At 58.9% G+C, this 13,493-nt stretch overlaps 1 protein-coding gene across 1 annotated transcript in view; it reads right to left on the reverse strand.

Moving 5' to 3' along the window:
- Nucleotides 1-13,493, reverse strand: part of CDH23 (cadherin related 23) — a 177,109-nt gene that overhangs the window by 1,888 nt on the left and 161,728 nt on the right. Inside the window, exons 40-67 of the mRNA XM_088059568.1 lie at nt 12,810-12,990; nt 11,879-12,012; nt 11,443-11,652; nt 11,196-11,303; nt 10,643-10,745; nt 9,699-9,824; nt 9,411-9,614; nt 8,731-9,189; nt 7,812-7,928; nt 7,044-7,268; nt 6,791-6,960; nt 6,394-6,531; nt 6,119-6,238; nt 5,537-5,714; nt 4,712-4,923; nt 4,029-4,223; nt 3,635-3,745; nt 3,333-3,462; nt 2,911-3,174; nt 2,616-2,777; nt 2,243-2,499; nt 1,888-1,985; nt 1,681-1,801; nt 1,447-1,526; nt 1,120-1,160; nt 768-828; nt 245-374; nt 41-163 (exon numbers count right to left, since the gene is read on the reverse strand). Of these exons, the coding sequence (XP_087915694.1) occupies nt 41-163; nt 245-374; nt 768-828; nt 1,120-1,160; nt 1,447-1,526; nt 1,681-1,801; nt 1,888-1,985; nt 2,243-2,499; nt 2,616-2,777; nt 2,911-3,174; nt 3,333-3,462; nt 3,635-3,745; nt 4,029-4,223; nt 4,712-4,923; nt 5,537-5,714; nt 6,119-6,238; nt 6,394-6,531; nt 6,791-6,960; nt 7,044-7,268; nt 7,812-7,928; nt 8,731-9,189; nt 9,411-9,614; nt 9,699-9,824; nt 10,643-10,745; nt 11,196-11,303; nt 11,443-11,652; nt 11,879-12,012; nt 12,810-12,990 (4,458 nt within the window). The remainder of the gene's footprint in view (nt 1-40; nt 164-244; nt 375-767; nt 829-1,119; nt 1,161-1,446; nt 1,527-1,680; nt 1,802-1,887; nt 1,986-2,242; nt 2,500-2,615; nt 2,778-2,910; nt 3,175-3,332; nt 3,463-3,634; nt 3,746-4,028; nt 4,224-4,711; nt 4,924-5,536; nt 5,715-6,118; nt 6,239-6,393; nt 6,532-6,790; nt 6,961-7,043; nt 7,269-7,811; nt 7,929-8,730; nt 9,190-9,410; nt 9,615-9,698; nt 9,825-10,642; nt 10,746-11,195; nt 11,304-11,442; nt 11,653-11,878; nt 12,013-12,809; nt 12,991-13,493) is intronic.

The raw sequence follows: 13,493 nt of genomic DNA on the forward strand, positions 1-13,493 counted from the left end.
GAAGACTCCTCGGGGTAGGACGCCTGCCCTCAGCGCTCACCTTGATGGGTCCCTCCCGCATGATCTGCCCCAGCTTGGCGATGTTGTCGTACTCCTGGATGGCTGCCCGCAGGTAGCGGTCATCCTCGGGCTTGGCGGCGGAGGGCTCTCTCCCGAAGGTGCCCTGAGGGAGGGGACAGCGGCTCAGGAGCTGCTGCGGGTGGCAGGAGCGGGGGACAGACAAGGGATCCCGGCCGTGTCTCACGTGGGTGCGGGCAGGGCTGTTCCAGAGGTCGGTGATCTCGCTCAGGTTCTCCGGCAGGTCGTCTTCGTGCTCCGCCTGCGCCGCCAGCTCCATGTTCCTGCAGAAGGGGTCCAGCCACACCGGGTTGGCCCTGCCCGAGGGGAGGAACAGCCGTCAGGGCAGGCAAAGAGCTGCGGTTATCCCTAACCCCGTCCAGAGCCTGGATGCTGAGGTTGCACTGCCTCCTCCTGCCCTGTGCAGGTATGAATTTGGCTGCTCTGCATCCAGGTGCACGTCAAACCCTGCCCGTTATCTCTGCTTGCCCCAAACCTGGCCAGGATCGGCAGAAATGGAGTCACAGGAGAAAGAAAAATGTTTTTTTTTCAGTTTAGAAGGCTCTCAGGGCAAGCACGTGTCCCAGGATCAATAATGGTCCATGCAGAGCAGATCAGAGCAGGGAGACATCACGTCTCCACCTCCTGGCTCCAAAACACAGGCATCCCTCTCTTGGGAACAGCCTCCAACCCCAGGAGGCGGCACTCACCCGTCAAAGGAGTACTTGTTGGTGTTTGGCATGTCCATGATGTCCATGAAGCCTCTGTTCCCTGGAAAAGGCAGGGATGAGAGTTAGAGCACGTTGGTGGGCATAGCAGCAAACCGTGGGGTGACACTTCTTTGTCGGGGCGGGGATGAAGAGCAACCAAAGAGGAGGTGAGAAACACTGTGGGGTGTGGCAGGTAACGCGGAGCCTGATGGTGAGAAGAGCCTCCCACAGTCACACCTCGCTGGGCAGGATCACTTCTGATAGATCCCCCATGTCTCCCTGTGACCCCCATCCCGTGCTCTCCGTGCACCCCACCCTCCCGTGCAGCTGGGACACCCCAAACACCGCTCACCAGTGGAGCCAGCCACGATGGCTTTCAGTTTCCTTTTGTGCCTGCAAAAGAAACACAGACAGTCAGGGAAGAAAATAAGGAAAATGCTGGAAAGGAAGGAGGACACACAGATTTGCAATAACCCTTCATACAGGGCGTGCATTAAATAATAAATATTAACTAAAGCTCATTAGGCATCATTAAGACCATGCATTTTGGAGGAAGAGGCGTTGGGAAGCTGATGCCCTCCTCTGCTTGCCGGCATTTCCAGGGCCAGGAGAAGCCACGCTGGTCCCCCTGCTCTAAGGGGACATTGCTGGGGCTGGGCAGAGCCCGGGAGTCACTCACACTGTCCGGTAGTACCAGTTCATGAGGATGAAGAGCATGGCAGCCAGGAAGAGCAGGACGGCCAGCACGATGATTGCCATCTAGGAGAGACAGAGGCATGGGGGCAACCCTCCGGCACCTGCTGGTGGCCATGTGCCCGAAGTTATATGGGTGGAACACCTCTCCAGACACTGACCAGTCCTGGTGGAAAGGGACACCCACCCCCTCTGAGAGCAACCCCAGCCGGACCCTTACCTGCAGAGCCGAGAGGTCGTCGGGTGCCCGGGCAGTAATGGCAGGCTGCACGTCCAGCACGTTGTAGTTCCTGAAGAGATTCCTCAGCTGCTCCTTGTTCTCGTCTATCATCTGAATAACCCTGGGAAGAGAAAGGTTGCTTGGGCACCTTGGCAGTAACCAGGGTCCCCAAGGAGCCAGGCTGGGTGGGGGGCCCAGGGGACGTACCGCTCCACGTCCAGGATGCGGTTGGTCTCCCTGTTCACCACGTGGATCAGCAGCTCCGTCTGGGCAAAGTTCACCCGGCCTTTCTTGTCAACGTGGAACTGGGGAGAGACAGCAAGGTCTGCAGCGTGGGAGAGGAGTTTCCTCCTGAGCACGCCTCGAGGAGTGCTCGCATGGCAAGGGACCCTCAAGCATCAATCTGGACCCCTTCAGTATGCCCCAGCCTGGGGTGTATCCATCGCCTTCGGAGCCCAGGGGTGTCTGTGGTTATCCAGGCAGGACTCCCTCGAAGGACACCTCACAAACAGCATGTGGAAGGTTATCTACCCCTCACAGCAAGCTCCAAGGCGATGGTTACCTGCACGTCATCCGTGTTGACGATGGCGCCCGTGATGTTGGAGAGCAGGCTGATGAACTCCTCCTCGAACTGCCTGACCTTGTCAGGGATCTCGTTGATGATGATTTTGACTCGCTGGTCATCCCGCAGGATGTAAATCCCCACAATGGCCGTGTCATTGTGGCCCACCAGGTCAGAGGCCATGATGTCCACCACAAAGTAGCCGGGGTTATAGGCCGTGAAGAGGTCAAAGGTTCGCAGGATGCCATCAAGGGTTCCTGTGGAATGGACGGCCACAAGCCCGGGATCAGTGACCCCAGCCACGGGGACACCTTTGGCCACAGGGATGTCTCTGCCCAAGGCCCCGTGCTCCTGCAGCATGTGGGGCACCCACCGATGCTGAAGATGTTGGCCACCTCCTCGGAGTCATTGGAGTGCTGCTTGATGTAGCGGATGCCCAGGATGCTGTACAACACCAGGCTGTTATTGCCCACATCGGCGTCCACTGCGAGCACTCTGATCAGCTCCGACCCCACCTTGGCATCAGTGGCAACCCCTTTGAGGGAGAGATGGGAAATGGACCTGGGGCTGGGCTGGCTCTCACTGCCCCATCATCCTGCTGGATTTTCCTGGGAGTATCTCCAACTCCTGGCGCCCCCCGCCCCCACCAAGCTCCTGGCACCTCTTACCTGCCGTGTACTCCGACTTGGTGAACTGGGGGGACTGGTCATTGATGTCGTCCAGGAAGATCCGCACCTCCTGAAGGGTCAGGTCCTCGCTGAGGTCCCAGAGCTGGGCTCTTCCCGCCCGCTGGCCTCGGGGAGGAGCCCAGTTCCTCTGGCTGGATGCTTTGACAATGATGGAGTGGTACGGCTCCTTCTCCCGGTCCAGGTCTCGCATGACCTTCAGCTTCCCTTCTCGGCTCAGCTGGAAGTTGCTCTCCTGGTTCCCAGCTGGGTGCAGAGAGGCATCCCCAGTCAGTCCTCTTCGGGCTTGGCGCTTCCAAAACGCCGCCTTGCCCGTTGAGCAGGGCAGAGAGGCAGCAAGGGGAGGATGGAAATCCTGGGTGAGGGGCGTCTGGGGGACCCAGAGCTGCCATCTCCACACCCACCTGCTATGAAGTAGTAGACGATGGCGTTGGAGCCCTCATCCGCGTCCACCGCGCCGGTGACGTTCCCCACCACGGTGCCTGGCCGCGAGTGCTCGGGGACAGAGAGTGCCTGGTACTGGGGACTATCCCTCTGCCAGAGACCCCCGGGAAAGGAGCGTTATGAGCCCTGAGGTTGCTTTAAACAAAAGCAGACAAACCCCACGGTGCTCCCCGCCATGGTGTGCACACTCCCCTACAGGTGCTTGCTGGCATCCCCATCCCTGCATCCCCTGCATCCCACCCCCTTCACCCCAGCGCCTTACAGGTGGCCTGAGGAAGATGGGTTCATTGTCATCGATGTCATCGAGCGCTACCTGGAGGGGCTGCATGGTCTCGTAGGGTGGCTGGCCCTGGTCGCAGGCCACGATGATCAGCTGGGGAGGGAGACAAAAGGGCTGTCCTGGGCAAAACCACACGGGCTGGGTGACACCATTGAGGCAGGGACAGAGAGGACAGCTGGATGATGGAGGATTTTGAGGGGATTTAACAGGGAATTGGGTGCTGGCTCACCAGGATGCCACCCCTCTACGACACTTGATAACCACCCAGCTCCTGCTAAGGTGTGGTATCTCCACAAAGGTGCCAGCTGACCCCATCCCCACCACATCACTTGCATCCCACGCCGGACCCACAGCCCCAGCCCCCAGCCTGGCTCACGTTGTACACTGCCTGCTTCTCCCGGTCCAGCCGCATGGCCGTCTGGATCAGCCCGCTGACAGAGTCGATGCTGAAGTACTCCCAGTCCTTGTTCCCCGCCCCAGTTTTCAGCAGGCTGTAGAGCACCACTCCATTGAGACCCTCGTCTTTGTCTGTGGCATAGACCTCGTAGACGTTGGACCGCAGGGGGATCTCCTGCTTGCACACACACAGCCCTTCAGGCATGGCACTGCACCCAAACCCCCTGCTCCCCCTGCCCCTCCACACCCCTCGGTCCAAAATCCCTTGGGTTTAGGGGTCAGCAAGCTCCCCCACTAGCCAAAACCCAGCAGGCAACATGGGGCCATGATTCCCTCTGGCCTGGTGGCTGGGGACTGGCTGAGTCAAGCACTGGGGACTGGCTGAGTCAAGCCTGGATTCCCAGAAAGGAGAAACATCTTAAATGTCAGCCCGTGTTTATAAACACTGTTTACTAATTCTGAGTGCTGCTGGGGTTTCTGTTCCCCAAATCTGCCCCACCGCCCTGCTCGCACGTCTGGAGAGAGGCTGCTTTAGAACACCCACCCCCATGACCCCAACCTTCTTGCCACATGTTAAATCAAGGTCTTGTTGCATCCCCGGTGGAGATGGAGTTTGGATTTTGCTCAACGTGCCATGACCCTGCTCCCTCCCGAGGGATTTACCTCCTTGATGTGCAGGATGGTGCCGTTGGGCGGGCGGACAAAGACGGGGCGGTTGTCATTGATGTCGATGACATCGATGTGGAGCAGGGTGGTCCCCCAGAGAGGGGGGTGCCCCTTGTCCGTGGCCACCACAGTCAGGTTGAACCTCTCGTAGGACTGCAGGCGTCGCCGGGATGTGACAAGCCCGGAGTCTTTATTGATCTTGAAAGCCTCTGGGGACAGAGGAAAACCCCACATCTCTGGCTCAGGACACTGTGCACAGATAAATTATGACTAGAAATGAGAATACCAGCTGAAGTGCACCACCCACAGTGGGGCCAGGGGTGTGGGTGGTCTCAGTGTCCCACTGCCACATCCTTGTCCCTGGGATCTACTCCCTGGTCAGCCCTGGTCTGTGTTTCACTCCTGCCCAGGCTGGAACAGTGGAGTTTTTGCCTGATTTCTGTGATTTCTCAGCGTGCAGATAAACTGGATTTCAGGCACTATCACTGCCCACCCACACCTCTTTGCCCTTCAAAGCCTTCAGCTAAAGCAGGCAGTGAGTCTGCTCCAAGACACACTGGTGTGCACAGAAAGTCCTGCTGGGGTGGGGAAGACAAGAGCACACACCAAGGCTGGCTGCAGGATGAAGGCAGGCAAGCTCCTAACATCCCACACCATGAGGAACTGGAAACTGCAGAGCGATAGAGAAAGCTCCACGCTTTCAGTATTGCTCCCAGGAGTCCAAACCAGCCACAGGAGATGGGGTGTAGACTTGGTGCCTGTGACTCCTTCCTCCTCATAACCCTCCTCCGTGGGGAAGAGCCCCCCGCCCCTAGCACCTACCCGCTCCAGGACCCTCGATGCTGTAGGTCACCACGCCGTTGTCCCCTTCGTCCAGGTCGGTGGCACTCATGGTGATCACTGACGTCCCCGCCGGCTCGTTCTCATAGACACTGGTGCTGAACTGGCTCTTGCTGAACTGGGGCCTGACATCGTTGATGTCCAGGACTGTGATCAGCACCTTTGATAGAGCACAGCCAGCTGGGTGAAGTGAGGCTGGGGAAGGCCGGGCAGCCCCTGGGGCCATACCCCTGCTGTGACCTGCAGCTCTGCTGCTGGAGAGAGGTGCCTTCCTGCTATTTGTTTAACTCCACCAGCTGAATTCCTGCCGCCAACAATGGGGCTGCCGTGGCTGGGGCACCCATTCATGCCACAGCACTTGCAGACAATAGTGTCACCCTCCCCTGCCGCTCCTGCAGACGTGCTGTCCCCACGGCACAAAGTGCCCTGCACCATCCACCCCACAGCTCCCGGCGTCATCCGCTCTTCCTTCTGCCTAATTACCCCCCGGTGCAGCCACTGGGGAGGAAAGGTGGGGCATGAACGCCTTCTTGCCACGGGGTGATGGGAGGAGGAGAGCTCTACCTGCACAGAGTTCTCCCGACGGTTACTGGAGACATCCCCAGGGTTGTCCCTGGCCACGGCTGTCAGTGTGTAGTGATCCTTCTTTTCCCGGTCCAGGGCTGACAGGATGTAGATGTCACCCTGCAGCACACAGAGACCTTCAGGTGGACCTCGTCTGGCAGAGCTGGTACTCAAGAAGGGGCAGAAGGTGAGGTGTGGGAGCAAGGCACAAGCTGGGACCATTTCAGCCTCTCCTCCCTTTCCCTGCTCCGTTCCAGCCTCGGCTGGCTCCTTACCGTGTTGGGATTTATCCCAAACTTGCCCTCTCCATCGCCCAGGCTGTACTGGATGAGAGCAAACTGCCCGGAATCTGCGTCGGTGGCCTCGACGCTCAGGATGACCGTGCCCAGCGGCACATCCTCAAAGACAGCTTTCTGCAACAGAGGGAGCAGGCAGGACTGGCTCAGCCCGTGCTGTAACACAGGGCACAGGTGGCACACGGGACTGGGCACAGCCAGAATCCCAACAAAGTGCTGGCACAAGGGGAGTGGCAGGGTCGACCATCTTCTCCAAATGGTTCAAGCACAGGCAGAGGGAAGAGAAAGTGTCCCTGGAGAGCCCCCAGCTCTGTGCCTGTCCTCGCCAGGCAGTGGCCCAGCCCCACACAGAGTTGAACAGGGGAGCCCAGCTCACCTGGTAGGATGGCTGACTGAAAACAGGGTTGTTGTCATTGATGTCCACGATCTGGAGGTACACGGGGATCTCAGCGGATCTGCGGGGAGAGCCGTTGTCGGAGGCGCGGACGGTGAAGTTCAGCCACTGCACCTCCTCATAGTCCACTGTCCTGTTGGCCACAACCTTCCCTAGAGGATGGCAGACCCTGAAATGAGAAGCCTGGCCGGGGTCACTGACCTGCCCCGGATTCCCACTTCCCCAGACCACCAACCTGCCGAATGGTCTTCCAGACAGGCGTAACCTTCCGGAGAGAGGTTCAGCAGCTCGTAGGTGATCTGCCCATTGGCACCTTTGTCTGGGTCCACTGCTGAGATGGAGATGAGCGTGGTGCCCTGCGTGGCTCCCTCCAGGATCCGCTCGGTGAAATAGGTGACCCCGAAGGGGCGGAAGCGGGGTGTGTTGTCATTGACGTCCAAGACGTTGACCGTCAGCTTGGCTGTGGAGACCACAGGGGGAGAGAAGGAGAAGGAGAACAAGTGAGAAAGAGAAGGGAAGGAAGGTTGGGAGGAAGGAGGGTTGTAAAGGTATGAAAGTCCAGGAGAGCCAGCTGAAAAACTGCAATATTCCCCCAAGCAGCAATGCACTGAGCATGCTGTGGGTGTCCCTATGCTGTAGTGGGACACCTGCTCCTGATCTTTGTGTGTCTTCCCACACGTGAGCCCGAATTTACCCATAGTGGGGTGGCAAGATATGGTAGGAATGCTAAGGAAGAAATGAGTGCCTCCCATGGTAAGGTTATGGGCACACAGTCCTCTCCACACCCACTGCAGCCCTGGGATGTCTGTGACAGTGTCTAAAGGAGTCCTCAGGGGGGGACCTGAACCTGATGGGAGCCGGTCCAGGACTGGTCCCACTGGAAATGTTGCTGGTCAGGACTGGAGAGGAAGGTGGGAGAGCTGCTGATTACCCAGAAGCTGCAGTGGTGCCAGGAAGGGCTGTGCCAGTCCCTGTCCCCACACTGCCTGGGGACAACCCTTACCGTTGGGCACGCTGACCGAGCGGTCGATGACTTCGCTGGCATTGTCGTGGACAGAGATGGTGACCTCGTAGGTGGCCACTAGCTCACGGTTGAGGGGAGTTTTGATCTTCACAGCTCCTGGGAACCCCAAAAAGATGGATGTCACAGGCTGTGCCTGTGCCCCAGCCTGGGCAGGGCGGTGTCTGCCGGCTGATTGCTGCATCCTGTGCCACGCTTAGTTCTCCTGCCTCTCCAAAGAGTGAAGGAGGAAAACACTCGAGAGCTACAGGAGGACACAACTGCTCTCCCCCTGCTCTCCATGTCCTTCCTACCTGTCTGTTCCACATGGCCTCAAGTGGTTCTGGTTGTGCATCCAAACGGGGTTTGTATCCCCCGCACAACCGCATCCACCTGAGCTTAGCATCTTTAACAACCTTGTCCTGTATCTTTTCCAACAAAGGCATTTTTCTTTCCTGGATCAGCTTTGTGCTTCCAAAAAAGTCACGGGGAGCTCCCGGCCCTCCTTCCCCAAAGGAGCCCACCACCTACCCTGGAGTGCCCCCTTGCTCCCCCAGCGAGGGTGCTTGGGTCTCGTCTGCCAAGGCTGAGCAGCCCCCGGCCCGCAATGGAGGCCATCTCTGCCAGTGGAGATGTGTGAGATGGAGGGAGGCCACGGGTGGCACGGGGACGGAAATGAGCACAGACACAGAGACAAACCCGGCAGACTGAGAGCCGGACAAGAAAGCAGAGTTAAGTCAGACAGGGAAGAGAAGACAGGGCAGGGTGAGACAGGGCAGCTGGAGGAGGACAGCGGGGAGGCAGGAGAGGAGCATCACCTGCCTGTACCTCGGACACCTACCTCCAGGAAGAGAAGAAGAAGTAGAAGCAGAAACGAGGAGAGGGGTCCACACTGCCCACTCCGCCCTTCCTGCTCTCCTACCTGTCCTAAAATCCACCGTGAACGCTCCTTGCTGTTCGGGCACCAGCGCATCCGTGTCGTCGCGGGCCACGATCCCCAGCAAGTAGTACTCCAGGCGAGGGTGGAGGTCCCTGTCGATGGCGGTCACCTCGGCCACCACGGTGCCAGGGGGAGCTGACTCAGGGATGCTGACGGTCTGGATGGGGTTGATGAACTCGGGCCGGCAGTCGTTGATGTCGTCGATGATGATGCTGACGGTGGCGGTGCCTGAGAGTGCTGGGGTGCCCTGGTCCACGGCCACCACCGTCAGCCGGTAGGCATCGCGCTCCTCCCGGTCGATGGTGATGTTGGCCACGCGGATCACCCCCGTGGTGGCATCAATCAGGAACCTGTCCTGGCCACCACCCTCAATACGGTAGTCCAGCTGTTGGTTGAGGCCACTGTCAGCATCCGTGGCTGTCACCTGGAGGACGGAGAAGCCTGGAAAGGTGGGACACAGCCGTCTCAAGCGAGGGCTGGAGGGCAGCAGTAACAAGCCTTTGGTCCCCAGGCAAATACCATCAAGCAACATGGGCAGCCTCAATTCCCAGATTTTCCCTTTGACCCCATCCTGGTCAACTGTGTCACTGGGAGCTGGATCTTCACAGTCCCAAGGGGACGCCCAGGTCACCCCATTTCCCACCCGCACACCCAGTCCTGACCTGGAGGGCTGTTCTCCAACAGCCGTGCCGTGATGGATGCCGGCTGGAAGACGGGCCGGTTGTCATTGTCATCCAGGATGGTCACTGCCAGGCTGGCAGTGCTGTTCAGCCCCCCCACATCACGAGCCACCAGGGTGAATTCCAGGTGAGGGTCCAGCAAAGCCTCTCGGTCTATCACGGCACCGGGCTTCACCGAAACCACACCTGGAGAAGGTGAAAGGCCTGGTGGCAGACCACGTGGGCACCTGGTGGCCCTGGGCTAGGGACAGACCAGCTGAGCCACCCCACCTGTCTTGTTGTTGATAACAAAGAGGTCCAGGGATGCCTTCAGGAGCTCGTAGGTCACCACGGCATTGCTGCCCTGGTCAGCATCCAGAGCTAGGATGGGTCCATTGAGCATTGTGACCGGAGTCCCTGGATGAGGTAACAAAAGCATTAGGGAGGGTGGCAGTGTCCCCCAGGGCCCCCCCTGTCCCCCTCCCACTCCAGTGACACATGAGGGACAGCAATGAATGGATGGAGGAGGTGACAGAGCCGGGCCTCATGGGGTGTGAGGCACTGGGGGGTGGCTGCTGCAGCCTTGCAGACCGACTGGCGAGGCCCAGGAGAGGTGGTGGGACATCCAGCTAAAAGCAAACAGACAGACACATCCATCAGAGGGGTGGTACCAGCACCCTGCCACCGAGGGTTTCACCTGGAGGCATCCAAACCCTTTGCTTGAGACGTTGCCCAGTGGCGGGACAGGATACCTGAGGTCTTGGAGCAGGGAGCAATTTAAATGGCAGGAAGGCAAAACCAAAATAAGAATAGTGTTTCTAGCTTTTTGTCTGGGAAACGTCTATCTGGACAAGCTGGACTCCTTTAAACATCTCTAACCCCTGGAGCAAGGCAGTTCCAGGTGATGGAGAGACGGCAGCCCATCCTCTTCAGGGTATTGGCAGATGGGAGCCCTCAAGGCTGTCCCCATGGCCACCTGCTGCAGCTGAGCAAATCCCAAGTGGAGCTGATTTTTGACCCGTGCCAGGAAGGATTTTCACAAGCGGCATGGACCAAAGCTACGGTCTCCTCAAGGCTGATCAAGGCACAGGCTCCTCAAACTCAGCATCTCTGTCCCACTGAGCTGCAGCCTTGCCCTGCTCCTGTCTCCTCCACCATGGCCAGGAGACACCTCCCCTCATCCAGCCCTGAAGGCAGTCTTCAGGAGCCACATAAGGGAGTGAAGAGAGACCTACCAGGGGGCGAGTTCTCCATCACCTCAGCCTGGTAGGAGCCCTGGGTGAAGAGGGGGCGGTTGTCGTTCTCATCCGCTATGGAAATGACCAGCAGGTCAAAATCCTGAAGGAAAATTGGGACAAGAGGGCGATGACCATAATGTCCTTTCCTTGAGCTCACCTTCCCCCTCTCCCACCTCTAGTCAAAGCTGCAGTCCCTGGACTACCCTCGAAGGTGTGCAGGGACCCTCCTGCTGGGGCAAAGGCTGCTCCACTATCATTGTGGTTGTCCAACTCTCCAGCCCAACATCGACTCTACCCACCTCCCATGACATCTACTGCACAACAAATGACTTTGGACTTGCCCTAGATCCTCCTGATCCTGTTCTCTGCTGGGGATGGGGATGCAGCCCCCTCCTTGTGACCCCCAGATGCTTTCTGGGGATGGGGCTGCTATCAGAAACACCGTGGGTAAAGGCACCGCTTGTTTTTGGCCACGGCAAAAACACCCACCGCTTTTCCCACCCGCTCTCCCGTCCGTGCCGCGGGAGATGCCGGCAGTGTCCATAATTACCCGCCTGGCATTGCGTATGTTCTCGGGGTTGTCCTTCACCGTGATGGTCAGCCTGTACTCGGCCACCCGCTCCCTGTCCAGCGGGCGGTTCACGTACACAACGCCACTCTGCGAGGGAGAAAACACCACATGGGATGTGAGGAATGCTTCCCCTAGGGCATTTCCTGCCAGGACAAGGATGGCAGACAGCACAGCTGGCTTCCCACCCTCCTTATCCCAGCATCCCACCCCCCCGGGGGGGCCGTACGGTGCTGTTGATGTAGAAGGCATTCTCTGTGTTCCCTGCTGTGATATCAAAGGTCAGGAGGGCGTTGGGGCCCTGGTCCGCGTCCCGGGCGAGGACGCGGGTGACGAAGCTGGAGACGGCGGCGTTCTCGCTCAGGGTGAGGTTCATCGGGAGGTTCAGGAGCACGGGGTCGTTGTCGTTGATGTCCAGCACACGGACACCCACCAGGATCTGCCGGGGAGAGAAGCAGGGCAGGCGTGTGGCACGTAGTTCCACACCTCCCGTCCTTGTCTTGCACTCCCCGGGCAAGAGGTGGGCTTCCCCAGCTCAGCCTGGTATGGAAAGGCCTAGGCAGGAGGAGAAGGAGGTGGAGGGGAGGAGAATGATGAGACTAAAAGGGAAGGAACTGGGCACGGGGGATGTCAAGCCACAGCCCCCCACAGCCTGGGGGACTCACGGTGGAGCTGAGGGGAGGCACCCCCCGGTCCCGGGCAGCGATGGTGAGGTTGTAGAAGGGGATGTTCTCACGGTCCAGCTCGGCGTCCTTCCTCACCCGCAGCTCTCCTTCCACCGGGGAGATGACAAATTCCCCTGCCGGAGACAGCGGGGCCCTGGCTCCCACCATGCTTTGGCTCCGCAAGGGAGTGGCTTGTCTGGGAGCTGGGGCACCGTGGCAGGTCTGGGGACAAACCCCTGCCCCGTTACTGCAGATGTGACAGCTGGGGACGGCACTGGATGCGCTCCCAGGTAGCAGCAGGAGCAGGGGATGGGGTGAATGGGCAAATAAGAGGTGCCTGTCCCTGTTTTCTGGGCTTTTCCAAGGATGCCAACAGCCCCTCCGTGCCCTGGGATGGCCAGTACAGGGTGGGCTACGCAGCACAGACCCGCCATGAGCTGAAGGGCCTTGTCCTGCTTGTTCTGGAAAAGCTTTGCAGCGGGGTCAGCTGGGAGATGGGGCTGGGCTCCGCCTTCCAGATTCCCTGGACCGAAGTCACCTCTCCCTTCACTGGGGGACATCCCAGTTGGTTAGGAATGCCCCCAGCTCCTCTGCCATCTGCAGCATGGTGCTGGTGGAGCTGTGAGTGCTGGAGAGCAACTCGGTCTCCCAACACCCTGCAAGCCCCACAGGGTTCCCGGGACGAGGCTCGGTTTCTCTTCCTGCCCTTTGTTTTTCTGCCTTTTCGATTTCTTTTTGCCTTTAGGAGATTTCCCCTCTCCCTGCACAAACCCCCAGTCCAGGCACGAACAGGTTAAGTCTCCTGCTGCTCAGAACAGGATTTCCTGGTGTCGACAGGCTGAGCTGGGAGGGAGGATGGCTTTTCTGAAGCGCTTCCGCCCCAAGCCATGCTCTTCCACGGGAAGAGGTGATGCCCTGCGTCCCCACTTACCGAGGGGGTCCCCGGCGATGATGCTGTATTCCACTTGTCCACTGGGTCCTGAGTCCCCGTCGTGGGCCAGGAAAGTCCAGACACGAGGGCCGGGCTGCCCCTCGGTGACATCGAAGGGCCCCTCGTAGGGCCGTGGGAAGGTGGGACAGTTGTCATTGATGTCATTGAGGTTCACCAGCACCTGCGGTCACGGTGAGAAGCGTGAGGGTTGTGGCAGGAGAGGGATGGAAGGGGAAGGGAAGACCACCCCGCTGGGCCATGGGCGTGGGAAGCTATGGATGGGTGACATGGCAAAATACCTCCCGTATTTCTGGCTTTTCTGGGCTCACCAGACGTCCAGCTCACAGCTCAGAGACTCCAACTCTGTTATTCCTGCTCATGCCCATCCTACAGCCACACTGCAGGGCTCCAGCTGCAAACTCCTGAACCTCGGGGCCACACACCACGGTGGGGAACTCAACGCAAAAGCCCAGTGTCCTCCACATCCATGTCCAAGCACCACAGACAAAACCACAGACATGAGTTTGGAGACACAGGATCTCTGCAGCCAGCTGCACACTGGCTCACTCCTTTTCCTCCAACAAATACTTAATTCCTAATGCTGAACAAACTTAAAAAAAATTGGCAGGCTGCATCCTTGATCCGACAAAACCTGGTGGTACAGGTGGTTATGAGAAAGACGCT

The sequence above is a fragment of the Pseudopodoces humilis genome, chromosome 9 (assembly GCF_049639895.1).
Source record: "Pseudopodoces humilis isolate 2021_Gansu_Grassland_sample_001 chromosome 9, ASM4963989v1, whole genome shotgun sequence".
Lineage (NCBI taxonomy): Eukaryota > Metazoa > Chordata > Aves > Passeriformes > Paridae > Pseudopodoces > Pseudopodoces humilis.